This window comes from Vidua chalybeata, chromosome 13 (assembly GCF_026979565.1).
Source record: "Vidua chalybeata isolate OUT-0048 chromosome 13, bVidCha1 merged haplotype, whole genome shotgun sequence".
Lineage (NCBI taxonomy): Eukaryota > Metazoa > Chordata > Aves > Passeriformes > Viduidae > Vidua > Vidua chalybeata.
In genome coordinates this window covers 11,603,462-11,625,361 of record NC_071542.1, presented here as the reverse complement: position 1 = coordinate 11,625,361, position 21,900 = coordinate 11,603,462, and the positions used below count along the sequence as shown (strand labels likewise).

The 21,900-nt window shown below is 40.0% G+C and overlaps 1 protein-coding gene across 1 annotated transcript in view; it reads right to left on the bottom strand.

The window, feature by feature from the left end:
• The window catches only part of ADAMTSL3 (ADAMTS like 3), a 171,099-nt gene that overhangs the window by 3,411 nt on the left and 145,788 nt on the right, over positions 1 to 21,900 (bottom strand). Inside the window, exons 22-28 of the mRNA XM_053955298.1 lie at positions 20,904 to 21,031; positions 20,405 to 20,533; positions 9,368 to 9,550; positions 7,178 to 7,297; positions 6,317 to 6,529; positions 3,967 to 4,150; positions 1,363 to 1,567 (exon numbers count right to left, since the gene is read on the bottom strand). Coding sequence (XP_053811273.1) covers positions 1,363 to 1,567; positions 3,967 to 4,150; positions 6,317 to 6,529; positions 7,178 to 7,297; positions 9,368 to 9,550; positions 20,405 to 20,533; positions 20,904 to 21,031 — 1,162 coding nt within the window. The remainder of the gene's footprint in view (positions 1 to 1,362; positions 1,568 to 3,966; positions 4,151 to 6,316; positions 6,530 to 7,177; positions 7,298 to 9,367; positions 9,551 to 20,404; positions 20,534 to 20,903; positions 21,032 to 21,900) is intronic.

Below are 21,900 nucleotides of genomic sequence, written 5' to 3'. Positions count from 1 at the left end.
GTAAGAACAGGATTATCCTCCTGGAGTTACCCAGCTACACAGCCCAGCCATGATTTTTTGCATCTTGCCTTCTTCAGCCCTGTCACACCTCAGTTTGGATAATGCCTATGTATTTTTGCTTCTCTCTGTGCAATTTTGCCAAGACTGACTTTCCTGCCTGTTCCTAAAGCTAAATCCATTATCTTCTCCCATTGCGCCACATCCCTACTGCTACAGAATTCTTTTTGTAGCTCTGCCCATTACAAACTTGCCTTGCTAAAACCTGTATTGGGAATGCAGCAATAGCAATTCTAATGAATTACTTTGCACACTGAACAATAAATACAAATCTTACCAAGATGAACACAAGTTTGCTGCATGAAGGAAGAAACAGAAAATATAGGAAAAGAAGACTTCTGTGCATTCTGTGAATTGAACAATTTCTTCAATGTGCTGTTGAAGCACATTCATATATCTTTTTTGGGGACTTCACAAGTATAGCTAGACAAACTGTGTATTAATATGACTGCAATAAAAGCAATAAACTAGCTTGAAAAATTGAATATGTGGCAAGCACATTCTTCTCTCTCTCAAGATTTTTCATAGAGGAGCACAGAGAAAAGAAAGAGAAAACAATTTCAATTTCTGCTCCTTGATTTTCTCATGTGGAATGTGTTTGGAGAATTGTTTACCTGGGGTGATTGCTTGATTAGATTCTGGTGAGGATTGTTTGAGCCTGATGGCCAATCAAATCCACCTATGTCTGGACTCTCGAGAGAGGGTCACGAGTTGTGAGTTAGATATGATAGTTAGAACAAGTAGGTTTGTAGTTTTAGTACCTCCTTTAAATAGTATGTTAATGTATTTTAGTATAGTTATAATAAAAAAATCATTCAGCCTTCTGAACTAGAGTCAAACATTATCATTTCTTCCCACCAGGTTCACCTACATTTACAATAGGAATACATCATAATGGCTTAGCCTGTAAAATACACCAAAGCTAATACTCTGGTTTCAGGACATGCCTTCAACAAAAAAAAAAAAAAGTTGCTCAGAGAGCATAAAATGAAAAAAAACCCCAAGATTTCTAATGGTCTGGTCTGAAAGGAAATTACAGCCACTGAGCTCCTGCCTTGTGCAAAAGGACAGATGTTCAGGCACAAGAGGACAGATGTTCAGGTACAAGAGGACAGATGTTCAAGCACAAGAGGACAGATGCTCATGCACAAGAGGACAGATGCTCAGGTACAAGAGGACAGATGTTCAGGCACAAGAGGACAGATGCTCAGGTACAAGAGGACAGATGTTCAGCCAGTTCATCAGACGATGGCAGTGTCCCAGTTCCACAACGCAAGGAGGCTGCAGACAAATGCTGTCACTTACCTGTGTTGTGGCCTGTGCTGGCCCCAGGGGACAGGGGTGCCCCGGGCAGGGTTTCCTTGCCGCAGGCCGGTCCCTGGGTGTGCAGGCCCCTGGCAGCAGGGCCAGGGCACTGCCATTGGCTGTGGCTTGGTGGCAGGACAGCTGTCGGTGCCGAAATCCACTGCCACAAGATGCAGAGCACTCGGACCAGGGCCCAGCTACCCACCTACAGGATGCACAGACACATTTATAGCAATTATAGCAGTCCTGCTGGTAGCTGGCAGAAACTGTTTGCAAAGAAAATGCAAAAGAACTTGTCCTTGCAAGTTTCAGATGTGAGAATAGTAAGAATCAGCTTCTTCTTCACTTGAGCAAGGTCTTCTTTACCTGGTTAAGTAATGACAGCATATTTGCTAACAGCGGTTACAATGTTTGTTATCAGAATCTGTTACTAGGTGAGCCCTGCAGATCCTGCTGGATGTGACATTCCAGGAGGAAGGAGAGTGTACTTTTCCATTACTATAAAATGGATGATAACAATTTTTCTGGTACTAAAGTGACAGCTGCCATAATTCATCCAAATTTATTACATTGAGATCTTACCAGACAACAACTCAAACAGAATATGTTGTTTATTGATTAGAAGTTGCAAATATTTAGTCAGTCTCGGCAGCTAGGAACAATACTGGGGAGGCAGCAGGTGGTAATAAAATCAAGCTGACTTGCTCTTTACATAAATCTAGGCTAGAAATATAAAATGGACTTTATGTGTACCACAACAGTGATAATAGGGGAAAAAAATCTATTTTCTTCAGCAATTATTTCATTCTCTTACACTCAAACAGCTTAAATCCACTCAAGGAAGACTAATCTTTTACAGTCTGCACTTTTGTCTTTTTCTCCCTTTTAAAGCTGAAGTACTTTTGCAAACATTAATGCAGTGCATGCACAGCAAAGCACAAGTTAAGTACTCAAGGCCTTATATTTGCTTAACTGTAGCTCTCCACTGTGACAGAGAGAAGTGACTAAACACATGCAAAACACTTTGAATAATTAAGGTCCCGTGCCACTGAACATACATCTAAAGTCTTTATAATTCTATGGATGCTTTCTAAAGAGCTGCCTTGAGGTGAGAAGATTGTGCAGAAATCAGTGTAAGTGGGAAAATGGAATGGACATTTTGCACTTCCCTCCCAGGTCAGAAATCACAGGGAAGGAGAGAGGCTAAAGGCACCAAGAAACAGACACAGGGCTATTTTCCAGGCATCTGGGATGCTCTTCATGTCGAGAAAGCATGGAATATTCCATAAAAGAAAACCAATTAATATGTTAGCATACATGTATGGCTCAAGGCAGAGTTAATTATGTTAGCATATACACAATTGTCTTCCATTGGTGATTGCATAAAGGCAAATTAAAAGCAGAACAAATCTAAGCATATAAAAAGACAATTCAGTTCCCATTCCCTTTAGCCACATGAAAGAACCAGTTTGTTTATGTGGTGAATACTCCCAAGGCTGATAATCAAATTATTCAGTCATGCCCTGCAATCCACTGAAAGGCATGACCTTGCTCAGAGGAGCCCCAGGACTTCTTGCACCCTCCTGTCATCTGCTCCCAGTGCTGGAGCTTAAGAGGGAAACCTGCAACTGAAGCTGTGTTTCAAATTATTAGTTTGATTTCAGTATTTTTCTACTGGCAAAATGTTAGCTTTCTTTGGGCTGGCTGGAGTTCAGTATCACAATTTAAGATAATCTGGTTTTTGGCTGGTAATATTGAAATATAAACAACTTCTCTTGATACATATCTGTGGCTATGTTTTCTGCATTTAGAACAGAATTTAGAACATACTGGCAAGATGCACTCTCACAATGTCAGCTAAGGTACTAACACTTCCCTGCCAACATTTTCCAGTGAGGGACAACTCTAAAGTGTGTGTATCCCTCACAGAGTTTTGCTGATGGTGATGGCCAATTCTTTAAAGCAACAAAAAGCACTTATTTTGAGGATTCTGTGGGGTTTCCTGTTGAAAACCTGTTGAGCTGGAATGTTCAGTGCAACTCAAATAGTCTAGAGGTATGGTTTTGGCCTTTGGAATCAGATGTTGTGATACACTTGCCTGTGATATAAATATTTTCAGCCCTGTGATCCCCAGTTGATCCAGTGAGAAAACTGCCAGGGAAGGACATTCAAGGAGCCCTGTGGTGAGGGGCATTAGAGAGAAATGAGGCATTCCTCAGAAAACATCTTACTGAGAGAGCAGGTGAACACAGAGTTACCCTGGCCACTCTAAACACAACAAGTTTTCCCTCTGGGGTGCCACTGATTCCACAAAAGTGCACATCCCAGTGTCTCGAGGAGCTCTCCAGCTTGGCTTTTGAGGTGTGGTGTGGTAGCACAGCAAGACTTGCTGCAGCAGCATGGAGACACACTCAGGTCTTTATTCAGCTGAATCAAGCGTTTCCTTACTTGCTTGTGATCCATTTCCACATCTCTCATGCTTTAAGGTTCATGATGAAATGAACCCCACATTCCACACTCAGAGCATAACACAGAAACAATTTCAGGAGGTGGTGAGTGCATTTTAATACACAAAGAGCTCATGGAAATAGAGCAGGAGTTTACCTGGGAGGGCAGTCCTCTCTGTTGCAGGGCTGGTAAACAATCCCTGGCTTTTGCAGCTCTCTGCACTGGGACTCATTTACTTTCTGTTTCTCTGTGTTCATGCACTGCAGGCTCCTGAAGCGCGTTCCTGAATGCCCACAGGTGGCAGAGCAAGGACTCCACTCAGCATATTCCCAGGTGTGACCTAAGAAATACAATTGGAAGCAGTGTGAGAGAGGCACTGTACATTGGAACTGTGTCACACTTTGATTGATTTGGCAGCACGCTCTGTAGGCTGGACAGACATCCTCTGTAGAAAAGCAAATATTTCAGCACTGTGAAAAGGGACGCTGGGCCAAAGTACAATTTAGTTCTGCTCAGCTTCCCCTCAAGTTCAGCCCTTACCTATGAGCATGAAGCCCTCTAGAAGGCAAATGAGATCAGCACATGAAGGGCAGAACCTGGCTCACAGTAGGAACTGATGAGCTTCCTTTAAAACTTTCATAACATTTTTATACAATGAGCATTAAAAAGAGGAAATTGTAAATCAGGCTCTCTAGGTTTCCTGCTGTTCTACAGCAAGTTTGTCCTGAACAAAACTCATCTTACTCCAGACACCTCACATAATTTTAGGATTTAAGAAAGTCCTGTACTAAACTACAGAGAAGTATTTAATGCAAAAGTAATTTGCCAGTGAGGCATTTGGCAAGATGAAAAAGGAATTTGTTCTAAAGGGCGTTTTATATTAAAAACCAATCACCTCTAACAATTACTACCTTTATATTTAGTCAAAATTCCACACTTACCCCTTCCTCCACAATTTTTTTTGACACTTGGTAAAAGATGAAGTACTATGCAATGTTGACAGATTTTTATGTGATCACAGAAGGAGTCAGGTTTTTCTATAATAACCAAGAATAATTGATAGCTACCAGCTGTGTCCACAGACTCACTCTTGCAGCACATAGTGAATTCTTTAACTTATTGTTTTTCAATGTTTCCTTATTACTTCTGGATTTCTTAAAATAATACAAAAGGGCCTTTTTCAAAGTAGAAATAGTTAAATTTACTGACTGCAGCTATGATGGAGAGACTGTACTGCTTATTTAACTAGGATGACACTGCTCAGAAGTGCCCTCAAAATGCCTACTGTGCAAAAACCACCAAAGGGGGTTTTACAGCCTCACAAACGCATGGGTATGGCAGTGATGAAACATTTACTGAAGTGTCAATCACAGTTAAAGCTCAGAACTAGAAAACGGAATCACCCCAAAATACTGCCCAACCTGACTTGAGAGGGCAACCAAAAGGCAGAGCAGCTGAAGACTGCAGGTGGACAGTTCAAATAACTGGCAGAAATTCTAACTGTAATGAGATTAGGATCTAGGGCTGGATGTAGTTTTTGAAAAATTCTATTAGGGTATTTTTTGATTTACATTTGATTTTTAAAAGTAAATGTTTTTGATCATAGATGTGTCTCAGTAAGATTCCTTTGCAAATGTAACTTCCTTCATAACCTCAGGCACTCCAGAGCCCTCCTCACCCATGAACAGTCCCCGAGAACATCCTCATACAGAGCACAGGGGATCTGATCCTACTGCTTGAGTCCCTTGCAGATCAGTCATAAGCCAAATCAAACTGATATGTGAAGAGATAAAACATATAGAAAAGTTTACAGTGTCAACAGATGCTTGTTTTTAAATCTGAATTCCTAATTATAATTTGGTTATAATTAGGAATTATAGAAAAAGAAGGCATAATTCTTTTCTAAACACTTAAAATGTTTAAAACTTGACAAAATGTTTGCAGATACAGCTGATTGTCTTGCTGGTGCATATACAAGGTTCTTTTAAAATTCATCAATTTTGAAATCCATGAGTGTGCAGTGTTCTCTAGTATATTGATGTGATTAAGGGTGTCTGCTGTAAGATCATTACCATATTAATTGTGATGGCCCTGGAATATGACAATTACATTAAAATTATTTTTATTATAATGAAGATATTTCCAAAGATGACCTTGAAGTCAATATTGTTTCAGTTTGGAGGGCTACCATGGAGAAGTTTGTTGAAGGGGAAGTTGATAAAACCTGTCTGATTTAAAACTGTTTAAGCAGAAAGACACATTCTCTCAGATTCTCAGGCAAGCAGTAAGAACCCCCACAGGATATTTGGATGCACATTAATTACCATATCCAACTCTGAGTATGGGCAATGTCTACTGGCTTAAATAAGACCATTCCCATATGTGAAGCTATATATTTCTGAATTACTTTCAACACAGAAAAGAAGGTTAGTTATCAGGAAAGTCTTTACAGAGCAAAAGAACATATTTTAAAATTCAAGAATTTGTCATATAACTTTCAACAAACCTTCCTTCTTGACATTTACCCAAACTGACATTAGTTTTGCACTAGCTGAAGTCCGACATTGGAATTGTCCAGCAAATTGACCAGAGTTGGTGTTCACCTCTAGGATACGACCCCCAACCAGGGTTCTGTATTCCAAGGTCTGAACTTCCTCAACTGGGCTGTCTCCAAAGAGCCACTGGACTGTACTCCTGTGACTGGGCAGCACTGGGCAACCTAAAAATCAACAGCATTTTAGCAGGTTTTTCTCAGCACATGGAAACGTTTGTAAACAAGTATGTACAAGTGTGATTCGACATAAAGGACATTACCATCCTAAATAAAAACAAGAATATGCATAAATCCACTGAAGTCCAAGCTAGGACAAAATCCTGACTGGCCCTTGAGAGGTATGAGCTCTGTAAGCTGATGAGTACTTACCACACTTCTCCATCCTTTCCCTTTCAGTAAGTCCTTATAAACTTAACTTCTATAGGAACAAAGTGGAAGGGGGGAGCAATGATTTAAATGGAACAAAGATTTAATCCCAGACTACAATATGCAAATAGGTCTGCAATTAAAGACTTTCTATCTGTTTGGGAAAGGAGTCATAAACACATTAAATGAAATTGCTGCATTTTCACTGTACAGGGCACAGGCAGGGATGGAAACAAAGGCATTCATTTAGACAGGAAAAAACACAAACAGAGCCCAGCTGAATCTCTTCCATTTTTTCAAGTGAAGCTCAAAGAATAATTGCATGGCTTTAGTGTCAGGGTGGTTCACCTCACAATTGCACTCACTTTTTTTCCATGGGGCTCCTTCTATTTCAATAAAATAAAAAAAATATATAATATTAATGAAAAAGCAGAAAAGACAACACACCTATCCTTAGTGGATCGCCAGGTGCCACACTAACACTTGTACCAGTCCCAGATGCCATCAGGACACGCTTTCTTCTGCTTCCCTTCAATAACTGAGTGCTATTCTCTGTAAGTCTTTGTTCTGTAACACAGTGCATAAGATCTCTTCTGAGCAAGAATTAAATCATGATGCCAAAAAACATTTCATATCAAAACATCCAGCATGCTAGTTATGAAGCAGAAAGATAATAGCAGTTTGGAATTCTTTAGGATCAACTTCATTTATGCAGTTAAATTATCTGTTTAAGAAATGAGCTACATGTGTACAGGGAAACAGAAATTATTTATGTTTATGCAACTTTCTGAATAATTCAATAAATCAATACATTTATTGAATTTGTTAGAAAAACAAGCCTGTAACAGAGTAAAAACAAGACTTAGAGGATGTATTTCCCGTTTTTCATTACAACATTATTTATTATTTCATTGCATGCAGAAATTGTAAGAAAAATAATTCTCTCAGTGGAATCAGGCCAATTCCTCTGTTCCATTAGGTGGAATTATGACAAAGTGTTATAATAGAAAAAAGAACATCTTTTAAAACCTCATTATGCATAGAGATAGCATAATGAATGCAGAGTCAAGTGCCCATCACTATAGCAACTCCTCCTTTTTCTCATATGCTGGCAGAATAACTGCCAAAAATGTGGGCAATCTGTCAGTAACACACAGTTCTTACCACTTAGTCAACATTTCTGTTTTAATGAATGTACAAAACATCTATGTCTCTCCTTCCAGAAGGGTTTAAATCTTTTGCTATATTCTAACTTCTCTGGGTCATTTTACATTGGCTCAACATTTTTCCTCAGTGTGCGATTTCTGTACAAAGCCTCCTCCCTGTCTGTAAACACCAGGACAAAAAAAGTCTCCACAAAACCACAGTGAGGCCAGTTCCCCAGGCAAAGGACTGGTTGCCTTGTCAGCCCTCAGGGAGTTTTATTGGAAAGGCTGCACAGACTTTGTGCTACTGCTGGACTGCCCCTGATCAGGCAAGCAAGTCCTGTAGCCAAGCCAAAAATCTGCTGGGATCTTTCAGACAACTCTGAGCCACTGCAATCTCTAAGTCCTGACAGCAGAAGTCCTCCCATTTCATTGCAGTCTTGCACAGCCAAAAACTTGCAGAATTTGGCCCTCTCCTATCCACTCCAGATTTATTTAAACTAATGTCACATGACCAGGAATTGAAACAAAATTTAGACTCTTGTGAGCAATATTCCAGTCACGTCATTATAATAAAATTCCTCTCTGGAACATCCAAAGTTTTGATGTACTCCAGGAAAACTGAAACCAGGAAGGGAGCTTCAGTCTACACTCATCCTCACAGAAAGGCTCCTATTGTGTCTCTAGAGCATCCTCTTCAGCCAACAGACCCAAACATGCACAACCTGCCCTAGGTGTGCGCCCAAGAAAGGGATCTTTGTAGCAGGACTGGTCACAGAAAGCTGTGCTGCACTTTGCACAGCAAAGGGGTGAGACAGCTCATCTCCAGAGCCAAAGGATCCAACGACTGCAGTGATTTCCAAGGCATGATTGCATTATACTGAATTACATTATTAATTATAGAGGTATAGAGGTATTTACATGGAGTTTTTCCTTCACATTTTCTATTCTGGGAGTTTGGGGTTCATAACCAGAATTTTTTCTTTTCCACTCCCCTACATTTTATTAGCCTCTATAATAATAAAAAAAAACAAAAAAAAAAAAAAAAAAAAAAAAAAAAAAAAACCAAAAAAAAAAACCTGAACATCAAAGCCCAAAACCAGCTTTTGCTTTCATTTTCCTGCATTTTCCTGAAGATTTTCTGAATACTGAAGCCTGCCCTGTGTCTCTAGTTAGAAGCACTGGGCTCACTGTAACATGACAGTGGATTTAATTCCTAATGTGTCAGGTGGTTTAAGGGCTGATTATTTGTCGCCTGGAAGCAAGATGGAACAACCTTGAAGTCACAAGTCAAACCATCTGTGCCTAGATCCACATTACAGGAAACACAAAATAGAGAACAGATCAAAATAGAGAACAGGAGTCAGATGCAATCAAAAATTTCAAATTTCCAATAAAGTGTTAAATATGCCCCCAACTATTTTATGGTTAAACTTTGATTATAAATTGACTGGCTTTTGTTATCAGTAAGGAATTCTCATTTAGCACTTACCAGTTATGTGGAGAACAGATGCAGCCTCAGCTTTTCCAAGAGCATTAGTTGCTCTGCAAGTGTATGTTCCTGCATCTCCATAGGAAACATTCCTCAGAAATAAAGACCCATTCAAAACCAAGGAAGAATTGATTTGCAAAACATCCTTCTTCTTCAGCCATGTTACATTTGGTTTGGGAATGCCTTTAAAATGAAAATAATTAAAACATTTATTGTGAGAGATAAGCCATAAAGTTTATGTTGCTAACTGCTACCACAGCATGCAAGAATCCTGAGCTCCTTTGTCATTTCACAGAGTGGGAAAACCTGAGTAACAACATTGCAGTAAAAGAAGCAGTTTTCACACTCACAAGAAAACCTCTCAGTTGTGACCCCTATTAATAATTCAGCAAGCCACTAAAAATAAAGCTCAAAGGTTAAATACTGCAAGCCCAGCTCAAAGACAGCTTTACAAACTGCTACCAGTCCTACAAAAGCAATGTGCTCACCCTTCTCACTCACATCTTTGAGGAACCAGCTGATGGAAAGATCTGCACAGCACCTTCTCATTCAGCCTGCCTCCCACAAAGAAGGAAGGACAGAAGGGAGGAAGGAATATTGAATTTTTAATCAAAAATTAGGAAAAAAAAATTGGGGTAATAATATTTGTCTTGAAGAAAAAAATAGATTAGAAAATACATGCGGCCAATTTATGCCAAAACACTTGTGACAACTTCTCCAAGTTGCAGATGTGATCTGTACAGCTTGTAATGACAGAGGGTGAAGGGAAGGGAACAGAAAGAGCTATTAATAATGAAAAGAGGGGTTCTCTTGTTAAGCAATCTCAGTTACTGTGGCACAGAAGCTAAAGGTCTATCATCAATGCTGCTATAGTGCTTGAACTCTGAGAGCCTCAGCTCTTGCAGATAACTTGTCATTTTCAATTTTAATCAATAAATTACTTTGAATGCTTATTTTTAATGAAATTATTTTTCCACTGGCACACTACCAGTGGGAAGACTTCAACTATTTTCCTCAAACACTTGCCTTTAAAAAGAGATTTTGCAAGTTGGCAAATCAGACACCTCATTGATGTGCTCTGGTTGAGCTGCTGCAGCAGAAATGCTCTTTCCAAGTTCCAAAATCCCGGGGAAGGCACTGGGTAAGTTGGCACACGTGGCACATTGAGCAGCCACAGACGTGCACAAAGGTGCGGGGATGGGGCAGGTCACAGATGAATAAAATCTTTCACCTGAACCTTTTTTTTTTTCACTAAATAAATCGGTGAGTGCTCACTGAAGACTCCTCAAGTAGGTTCTGCTGCAGGAGCTGACCCCAGTGTGGGACATTTGGAAGCTCCAGCCGGACTGAATGCTAATTCAGCCTCCTCTCCTCACAGATCATTGTGCAGTATTACTTTACAGATGATGTCTTCATGATGTGGAATGGCCTTTAGGAACAACTTTAACATTTCAATCACTGGCTTAGCACTTCCAATGCACACCTCAAGTTTTTCCTTTGCTGTAATAGGAACCAGACATATTTTTTGGAACCTGCTATTTCACTGAAGGAAAAAGCTCCCCCCGCCATTTTGTCTAGAAAGGCAGTGAAGAGAAACACTCTCTGGGCAATCACAGATTTTATTCTAGGCAATTTAGAAGCTGCTCCATGCTTTTAAACTCATGTAGAATTGTGTTTTACTGAATAAAGCTGATTAAAACAAGATCTGCAGAGTGCACAGTGGTCCGAAAACCAGGTTGTTTTTCAAGTTTCTAGAAGAAGCTTTATGCCACTTTGAAAAATCCATCTGGAATTAGGATGAGGTTTTGCTTTAAGGGTCTTTTTTCCATTTTACCTAGATTTCTGGCTAAAGTGTATAATTCTCAGACATTTTTCCTTTACAGTGTACTTTCCACAGCCATTCAGGCATATATACTTACTCTGCAGATGGGCTGAGGAGGTGGTGTGAGGATCTGAGCTGTTTTACTCTAAGGCCTAGAGGTTTGCAGCCAGACTGCCCTCACTGGCACCAAAACCCAGCAGGCCAATCAGAGGCAAAAAGAAGCCAGAAGCAGCACAGCTGAGATGGGACTGAAGTAAAAAGGTTTAAAGTCAAATTCCACGAAGCACAAAAACGTTTGGAATGGCTCAAATTTAAACTTTTAACCTGAGCCTCTATCAAACATCAGTGCAGTATCACCTCATGATAGTCCTCCCTCTGCTCTCATGACAGCATTTAGAAATGTAGCTCATTCCCAGGATTTAACTAAAGTCAAATATTTTTCTTCCAAACACTTTATATCCTAGAGCTGTCCCAGAAAAATTGCCATGTCTCTATTCTTCTATGTGTGCCTTATTCAGAGACATGAAGAGCCTTTTAAAATGTGAACTGGAGTTCAGTTTGCAGAAGACATCTGCAGAATAGCTTTGCCACTCATTTTAAGTTCAAAACTGGGTATCTGTCACACACCTTAAACTCAAGTTATAGCAAATGATTCCTCTTTCTTTCTCCAAAGAGCTGTATTTGTTCCTCTTTAGGGAAAACAAGTGAGTAATACCACACACACAAGTAAATCAGACCATTACTCAAGTGAATAATGTGAGCACACAAACATAAATTGTAGGTCTGAGGAGAAGTGCAGACAGAGCCCTGCACCACAGGCCAGCAGCCAGTCCAGCTGTCATGCACCAGGAATCCACCCAAGCCATCCTAGGGGTGCTGGCAGTCAGAGATAAAGAGTGTGTGAGGGGGAATCCATGGAAAACAAGCAGTTAAATAGATCACATGAAAAGCAGCACCAGTGCTTTGCACACTGCTGTTTTCCAGCAGCTGATGTTACACAGATACCCTCAGGGTGCACCCATTCAGGGGAGCTCTTTGAGCTCAAAACAGCAGTGGGAATAATCACAACACCCCTGCACTGTATTCTACCCCAAACTATCAAGGAGTAAGATTTTTATCTAGGAGTTAATGATTGTTATGTGAACTGTGTGCTGAGCCCCTCTGAGCTGGCCTCTTCACAACCATTTGGAGGACCCTTCAAGATTCTTGCATTTTGTGGTTCCATTTCTTTTCCCACCTTAGTATTATATGGAAACCAATTCACTCTGTGAGAGTGAGACTGGGAAATATTGGACTATGTGCTTAAGAACAACTGGTATTTGTAATCAAGCTCCTTCTCTCACCTCTTCACTGGCTTTTGGTTAGGCTGCCATTAACAGTATTAAGGCAAATGCTCAGACTGAGTCCTGAGCTAAGGGGAAAAAAAAAAAGATTGCTTTAGAGAATTCAGGGACCTATTACAGACTGGAGTAGAGCATGAAGAGAGGAGAAGAGAGGAGGACAATAGAGGAGAAGAAGAGAGGAGAAGAGAGGAGAAGAGAAGACAGGAGAAGACAGGAGAAGACAGGAGAAGACAGGAGAAGACAGGAGGACTCTGCAGCCAGGACACAACTCTATGCCAGAATTCAGGCCCTCTAACCCTGCCTTTCAGGGGAACCCAAAAGTGGAGGGCAAAATGTGATAAAAAGCTTTCAGAGTTGGGCATCCAGAGAGACACAGTAGAGAAGCCATTCAGAAAAAAGGCTGATATATCCTAATAGACATGCTAGAAATAGATTAAAGAAATAAAGCTGGAGAAAAAGACATCCCTATAATCCAGCTCCCTCACATTCTTGGGCAAAGCAGTATATGCAATTCAAGCTCTTCTGGACAGCTTCACTTTATCTGTATGTTCATTTTGCCAGTGAAAAATCCTTTCCTGCTGTACATCTCATGAGAGACAGGGTTCTTGTTTATATTTTCATTTCTGGAATTCCTATCAAGAGAAACTCCTACTGTTAGAGGACACTTAGAAAAACTAGTTTTAGGTGAACATTTTTTTGCTTAGGAGTACCTTGCATAAAACTCCATCTCATAGCCCATCACAACCCCAGCATGCAGTCAGTATTAGCAAATTTCAGGTGCAAGACCTTCCATTGTGCAGATTTGCACTGCTTCCTCTTTAGAAATTAGACTCCATATTTACTGCTCCTGAGATAAGATTTCCCTTCCCTACTGGTATGCAGCACTGCACACTGAGCTGAGTCTCAGCTAGGAGCTCTTGGGAAAGAGCAGGCAAATACACAATTCCCACATTCCTCTTGTGACAAGGCTCTTCCAGTTGCACTGTGAAAAGCACCAATTTTCCTACACAGGAACTGCAGGACAGAGCTCAAGTGTACCATTGAAACCAAGAAAAAGTTCAATTTTTTTCCTAGTAAGCAAATAGTTAAGGCCTAAAACCTCTGTTTTACCCTTTAGAACTCATGTAAATAAAAACCTAAGTATTTTAAGCAGTTTTCTCGTTCAAGTAGAAATGAAACTAAGCAAAAATAAGCCAAAACCAAGTTGGTGCCTTTTTTTTTTTCCCTTAAAGAAGCTGAAATTGCTCAAGCTTTGGGATATATTTGTAGGACTTCATGGAGAATTTTGTCCTGTGCACAAGGTTGAATTTTACTGCAGATGCTTGACTCTCACTTACTTAAAGATTGATTTACACAGGGACTTTAAATAAACAAAAATAACTTCCACATTGTGTTCAGGAGCCTTTTTTCATTACAGAATTGAAGCAAGAACAATTACAAGCTGAATAATTCCTGGTTTGATCCCAGAGTGTACCAAAAGGGGAAGGAGGAAGAGGGAAGAGATGGCCTGTAGCCACCTTTGTTTCCTTCCTACCCCATCTCCACGCAGATGCAGCTGAGGGTGAGCCCAAAGACTCAACTCCCCCAAACTGCCAAAGGCTCAGAATCCCCGAGCGAAGTAAAGATGCCAAATGGGATTCAAATGGGAGATCTTTCACTGGATCCAGAGAGTAGCAGAATCAAACAATTATATCCTACAGCTCCAAGTCAGGAAATCACTAAGGCATGAGACTAAATCCATCCCTATCAGGGAATACAATTAAACACATACTTAAAATTCAGGATGGCTGTAATTGTCCTTCATGAACAAAGATGCATTCCTGAACTCAGGCCTTCTTAGTCTTAGAAAAACCTTGAAAATGCAAATCTTACTCTTGCAACGGATCTAAATCCTCTTAAAAAGTTCTTCCATAGACCTAAGTGGCTATAAAACTTTAAAATTAGTTTAATCTATTTTTCTGACCTCAAACATAGGTTATTTTCCACTTGCACTGGAGCAGCTCTACAATACTCAATGTTCCATGAAAAAAGTCATTTTCTACCATGAGTGGCCCTGGGACAGCAAATGTTATGGAAAAAAAGCTCTAGCTCCGGATGGGACTGCAAAACACGTGTTTAAAAAAAGAGGAAAAAAGGAATCTGCACTATAGGGTGCCCTTAAAATATTCAGTGTTCAAAAACAAATTTCCTCCACCTTGAAAGCCCTGTGAAATATTACACACCATAAAAACCTTGGCCTACTAACTACCTGCTCTAAAACACTGGATACGTCTTCAGAAATTTCCCCCCCAGCTACGTAGAATCTCATAAAGCATTCTGAGTTTCCCATTCAAGAGCAAGGCAGAACTGTGCTGGCACAAAGTACATTTTTCTGCACTTCACTAGAACTTTACCTTATTTCAGAGGCTAAATTTGCATGTCCACTTTCAGAGGAAACAATTCTGGGTCAGCTACACCCACACAATGAATGTCACCGGATTATTATTTACCCTACACCCACCAACACCTCTGGTGCACTGAGTGTAACTCACACAGCAATTGCTTCCACTGCTACACCTTTGTATTTTCTCCAGCAGAATTCTCAAACTGCCTTTATATTCATCTGAGTTGTGCTTGGGCAATCAATTTCCAGTGAACCCTAAAAAGCCTAAACCTGCTGCTACTGAAATTACCTGCATGAATCTTGCCAGCTTCACCAGGAATAAGCCAGCATGGGACATTTTGGCACTCAGTGTTATCCCCAGCCTGCCCTCTGACACTGCCCCTTCTCTGGCAATCTTTCAAAGCCTTACCCCTCCTGCTCCCTACCAGCCATGCAGCAGCTCCTCTTCCTAGGTGGTAGCAGCATCTGGCAGGATTTAGGTATTCTTACCAACATCTGGTGACCTCCTTAGATGGGTTCCCAAAGCAAGACCCCTTCCCACCCCACTCTTGCCACAGCTCTGTCAGGTTCTGTTTAGCTCTCTGGCTGTCAAAGAGAACTTAATCTTTTTTCCAGCTGTAGAAGTTTAAGGCTAATATTTTTCAAAATCAGGCATTTAAAATAAGGCAACTCTATTTAGCAACTGCTACAGTGAATTCTGCAGTGAACCCCCAACAAAGACTCAGTTGGTGTGCATTAGGGCACTTCCACAATTCAGCACTGTTAGCAGAGACTGGTTTACCCAGCTGGGGTAATTATATAATTACACTTTCACTTCACTGAATAATGGTGCTGCATCACCAGAGATCACACTTTATCATCAGACATTCAACATCATAAAGTAGATACAGACACATGGACTTCAAAAACATAATTTTATCAGAAATCAAAGCACTATACAAGAATTCCTATCCTTAGTTAGACCTGAAGTCCATGTAACTCTGCACTTTCTGTCTAACAATGGACACCTAGGCATGTGTAGGCAGAGTACAAAAATCATGGCACTTATTGAATAACCCTTCCTCAACATACCTTCCTACCTTCCAGGACCAGAAGTAGCCTTTAGATCATGCCTGTTTCCTCCACTGCTCTTCTCTCTACCTCTTCCAGCTCTATCATTTTTGAGATGAGGTCAACGAGTTGCAAACAGGATTCACCACAGCTTTAAAGAATGGCTAATTTATATTTTCTATTATTTCATCCATTCCTCTGCCATTAGTTTTGGTTTGGGTAGCACCCAGCAAGCGTGCTGGTGTTCCATGGAGCTGAGAACCACCACTGCACAGACCTTTCTCTGACTGTCAGACCTTCAGGCACAGCCACATGCACCTGTCTGCCTTTAAGGTTATCTGTTCTATATGTATTTATTCTGCAAATATCAACTTTGAGCTCATCTAGCTTTTAAATGTTACTTGTGCTACTTGTGCATCTAGCTTTTGAATGTTACATCCTGCTGCAAATCTTTGCAGGGAGTTTTAGATACAATAGCCTTTATAAATCTTCATTCTTCACAGTTTTAGTCAACTAAGTGACCACATTCTTTATGAGAACTTTTATAAAAATATTGAGCATCAAAGATCCCAAAACAGCCTTTGGGGCACCCTACTCTCTCTTCACTAAATTTAACCACTTGTTCCTCTCAGTCATTTAAGCAGGTTGGTAACCACTGAGGCAACCTCTTCCTTTACATAATTAGAATTTGTTAAACTTTGTTAAGGCTCTCAACAGCTTTTTGCAAACTGAGGTAGGAAGTATTTGAAATTTTACCTTCCTCTAACACAATCCATCTTAACCCTTCCTGAATTAGGAATTTAAAGGAAATTTCTTTTCAAATCAGCAAAGCTGTGAGAGGAAAAAAAAAAAAAATCAGTGCTGTAAACAATTTCAATTTATGGATTTCCTCCCACCTCCCCGAGGCTCTATCTGCCTCGAAAGTAGCAGAAAGCCTCAGGAATGTTCTTGTAGAGACCTAGCAGGTACCAGTGTCCCAAAAGACACCCAATGTGTGTTTGGATGAGGGTTGCTTTGGACAATGCAGTCAATCTTGCCTGGACCCTCAGCCATACTGCCCATAATACTGGCAAAGTATATATAGTCCCCAGGCACACCCTTCAGTTTAGTTATATCCTAAGGGATTCCGTTTTCATGTTCCCAGACTGTTACCAGACACAAAGCAAAGCACAATTAAGCTTTTGAACATCTTTCAGTCCTTCCTGCTTAAGGCTGATCCCAACAAAAATACTAATGAAGATGCACTTACTGTAAAAAGCATAGCAGCAAAAGATTTTCCTTCTATTATACTAATTATAAATACTGTCACTCCTTCCTCATAAAATAAATCTGTACACAGTCCTTTAAACTTTTGAAATCTATTATCAATATCCTTTAGAACATACAAAAAAAAAACTAAAAGAAAGAAGGAGCCAAAATCCTATGTATTAAACTTCTATATTTCTTCACTGATATCTTCTAAAGGGGTTAAGCATAGAGGACACAAAACAGCATCACAGTTACATTTGGAATAGTGTGGGTAAATGAAGCAACAGATGGAAAAATCAAAATCTTTATTTTTTCTGGACCTGTTTCAAGTTCTAACACTGACAGCAAATACTTGGTCCACCTTTGTGAAAATTCTGTGCAAAAAGATACAACAGGCTTTGTGTATTTCTCAAAATTTTTTATCAGTATGTTATTATTAGGGAGCCAAAATGTATTCATAGGAATGCAGAATTTGGATGAAGGTGCAGATTCTACTTTTCAAGGCCTGTGTGCCAAGGTATTTCAGAGCTGCAAAGAGATGTGTAAACAACCTCAGCTCAGTGTGTGTCACTTCCCTGCTCTCACCAGCAAGCGGCAGACAACGCACATTTTATTCGTATTTCCACTCTTCCCTCTATTCTACTTCAACTTAGAACTTTCAAAGTTGTTACAATAGATGGAGTCTGACAGTTTTGGTTTATTTTAGCAATAATCACAAGACGTTTTTTTCTGCAAATACAATAAATGTTATCCAAAAGCAATTTGGAGCAATCAGTATTGATATTTATACCATGTGTGTTGATTGAAAAGCTCTTGGCTGTAAGAATGGAATATGAATCTACCCAGAATGTATGAATATCTTCTAATGTATGCACGTGTGGGAGCTATAAAAGTGAGTTTATTATAATTAGTGGAAAAATAGTATTGTTATAAACTAAAAAGAGAAAAGAAAGAGAAACTATCAGTTTGTACACTTCAGCTAACTTTTCTTATTCTGTTCTTTGATGCTCTTTTGTTCACTAGGACACACTGGTCTTCAAGAATTCAAAGAGCTTTTCTCAATCTCAATATGATTTTTGGAGTGTGAGAGAAAGGCTTTCAAAAGGATAAAAGAACCAAATTAGCAACAACGAAAAAGGAAAAAAGCTTCTACCCAAAAGCCAACGCTGCACAAAATATTAAAGTTTGTATCTTCAATAGGTCAATTTCTTTGCAGAAGAAACTATGGATTGAACAACTCTAAAAATGTCCTTTATGTTTTTCATTCTACAGAAAAAAACCCTCAGAGGTCACTGCAGCCAAGAATTTAAAAGTAATAATTCTACTACTGACATGGCACTAATACTCTTCACGCACACAGACACTTTATTCATTAGATGGTTCTTCTTGTGGAGAACTATTTTGGGGGCTAGCAGGAGTCCCAAAGACCAGATGTGACACCAGTGAGAAATCTGCATGAGTAATGTCTGTGTAGAAGGATCCTGGATAAATTCCTGGCAGAACATGGAGAACACAAAGGCTCATCCAGTGATGCTTCACTCAGTGAAACTCCCAGGGCAAACACATCCTCTGCAGAGCAGTCAGGAGGAAGGGCAGCGAGGAAGAGGTGCTGCAGATCCAGCCAAGGTCTCCCTGACTCTACAAGAAGGGCTCTCTTATCATTATTTTGCAGGTCTGATCATTCACATCATCTTTTATCAGCATTCACAATGAAGTTCTCATCCTCCTACACTGCAAATGGACACATTTTTGGGTCCCACCTATCAGACAAACGTATCAGCCTAAGGTGTTATTAAATTCAATTTTCCGAAGTCAGTGGTTTATTACTTTCCATTAAGGAAAGAAGAACAGGAAAGCTCTGCTTACATCATTGCAAAAGTTTTTCTGTTTCCAGACTTAGTGACATTTTAAGACATGCAAGCTCTATTTTATTCACAAACAGTAATACTTACTTCCTTGGCAGTGACAGGAAATAAAGCAATTAGATAAATCATTTTCTAAGTCAACACTGGTGTCTCAGCATAACTAAAGTTTGGCTCACCAATATATACAATTCTAAAGCATTTGGAAATCTACAGTCCCATGTGAAAATATTAATTTATATTTAAATTGCTAACTGCTTACCCATCCTAACAATATTAATATTAACAGTGTGACATGAACTCTCTGCTGAATTTGAGATGTAGGTCAGTTATACACGGAGTTGCCAAACTATAGTTGGAAAATATTACTTCATCAAAGAATTAGCCTTGGTACAATGGTGAATAGCAGAGCCACATGTCCTAATATATGTCAGCCTGGCGCCACTATTGTATGCAGAGCTATTTGCATATATATATTTCTATCACTACCCTGGTTCAGTATCAACACCCTCTGATATGCATTTCCCAGCACATAAATGTGAGCAGCACACTGGCTGCTCTGAGGTCGTTCTTTGCACTCACTTGCAACGTTCGTGGTTATTTGCACTTTCACACATCATCTTCACAAAAGGCTGAGCTCAGCTTATTAAATGTTTGACAGAATATTGCTGCTGTGGCTGAAATATTACACTTCAAACTTCACAGATAGCAATGGTAAGATTAAAAAGAAAATAGGTACCTTTCCAGCAAAGGGTTAGAAAATAAAATGAAGCAGTGGACTGCTTAATGCATGTTAATTCTGATTAATATTACTCTTCATCCACAGATGTTGAGCTAGAAAATATCTGTATTCTCTCATAGCTCGGCACTTTCCTTTGTTTCCTCACTGCAGCTGCAGACTGATGGATCTAAAAGGTGAGTTTACTTCACCATCAGGTTTAAAGTTCTATTAGGCCACGGCTGGAGATTTCATTTTCAGTTTTAACAATAGTCTAGACAGATGTGCATCTCCAACAGGGATAAGGAAAGTTCTTTGATGAGCAAGTCAGCTGGCCATGCTCGCTATTGCAGCAAGATAGCCCCACACTCTACTGGAGCCCTAGCCCACTTCTTGGGAAGAAAGCCCATTTTAGGGAAACCCTGAACATACAGATGTCTATGTAAATTGAAGTGACAGGCAGAAAATAAATAGGACTGGTGTGGGTGACATGCCTAATAAAAACCACTAATGATGAATGACTTTCAGGCTTCTATGATAATTTATTTCAAGACATAAGGTAAATTTCTGATTCTAACATTACAAGCAACGTCAGTGCAGTTCTTACTTACCTTTCACTGGACATTCAATCAAAATATTTGCTCCAATTCTTGCCACGACTGTACTTCCAACAACTGTCGAGAAACTGCTGGCTTCCAGATTTGTCATATTTAACACAGAGGAGAAGATGACAGGCACCTCTTTGAAATTAAAGGGATAGTAAGTTTCAAAAGCTTTATTTAACTTCTAAAAATAGATCTTGTGTTTAAATTCATCATGTTTGGAACAGAATTCAGTCTGCAAAGCAGCAGCCAGAAAAGACAGGTGGGACAGATATAGGCAGAATATGTTCACACCTGTTGTGGTTTTAGAGCAACAAGACCATCTTACTGCTGCCTATTAAATCAGGCAGAGTTTTATGGGTTGCCAATAAAAGAAACTATTTCACATTGCAGTGGGCATGGGTGTTTATACGCATATATTTATATACGCATATATGTCTATGTGCATGTATATATATGTGAGTGTGTGTGTCTAAAAGCCTGGTTTTGTGGAATGCCACTGTTTTACCTGCACGCAACAGCAGTGATGTTTCCATGTCAAAACCAGAGTCATTAACAACCAGGCATCCATAGGTACCAAGCTCCTTTTGAGTAGGATTCCGAATCTGCACTTTTCCAGTGGTGTCCAGGATCACCCTGCACAAAAACCAAGGAAATTCAAGGGTTACTACCCTGGGACAAACCCAGCTGAATCCCCTTGCAAGAGTTACAGACAGAGCAGCAAAGCTCCTTTTTAGGAGTTTGCAGATCCAGAGCAATCTCCTCTCTGGTGGCAGAAGGGGAGAGCTCAGGGATACACACAGGGAAGATTGTTCAGATCTTCTTCTCCTACAGGGCTGTGTCCCACTTGCAGCCCTTGGAAGGGCAGTGCATTTGCTACCACAAACCAGGATCCCCTGGGCACAAAAGTGTGAATAAATCAGAATACCACAATTAAAACTATTAGGCTTGGCAAGAAATCGATCCCTCCGGAGCAAGCTTGGTTTTCAGCAGGATTGGGGAATTCACAAATCTATGGCCTGATCTGACTTTCAAATTACTGTGGGGCTGGGGTTGTTGGGGCTTTTTGAAAATATCATCACTGAAGCTAAAGTCTTCCACCAAAACCTCACAGGTGTCCTGAATACCTTTCCTGTCCTCTGAGGAAATCACTGCCTGGGGAAGAGGCTGAAAATGACAACTTTTCTCCTCTGTTACCTTTCTCAGCACTAAGTTACATGACTTGCCACACATGACTCTGCACATCCCAAAAACCTGCAGCTGGTGTTTTCCCACACTGAGTACATTTACACAATAGATTAACAAAAAAAAAAAAATTAAAAATACTTGTGTCTCAACAAAACAAGCCCCCTCTTGCATGGCTCAAGTACATCCCTCTTTACAAACCTGACAGATAAAGACCATTTACTCCTCACGCTCTTTCAGATACAATGCTATTGACCTCACTTTTGGGTCCACGCACTTATATGTAAATCTGTGTATAAGAAAACTTAGTGGGAAAATAA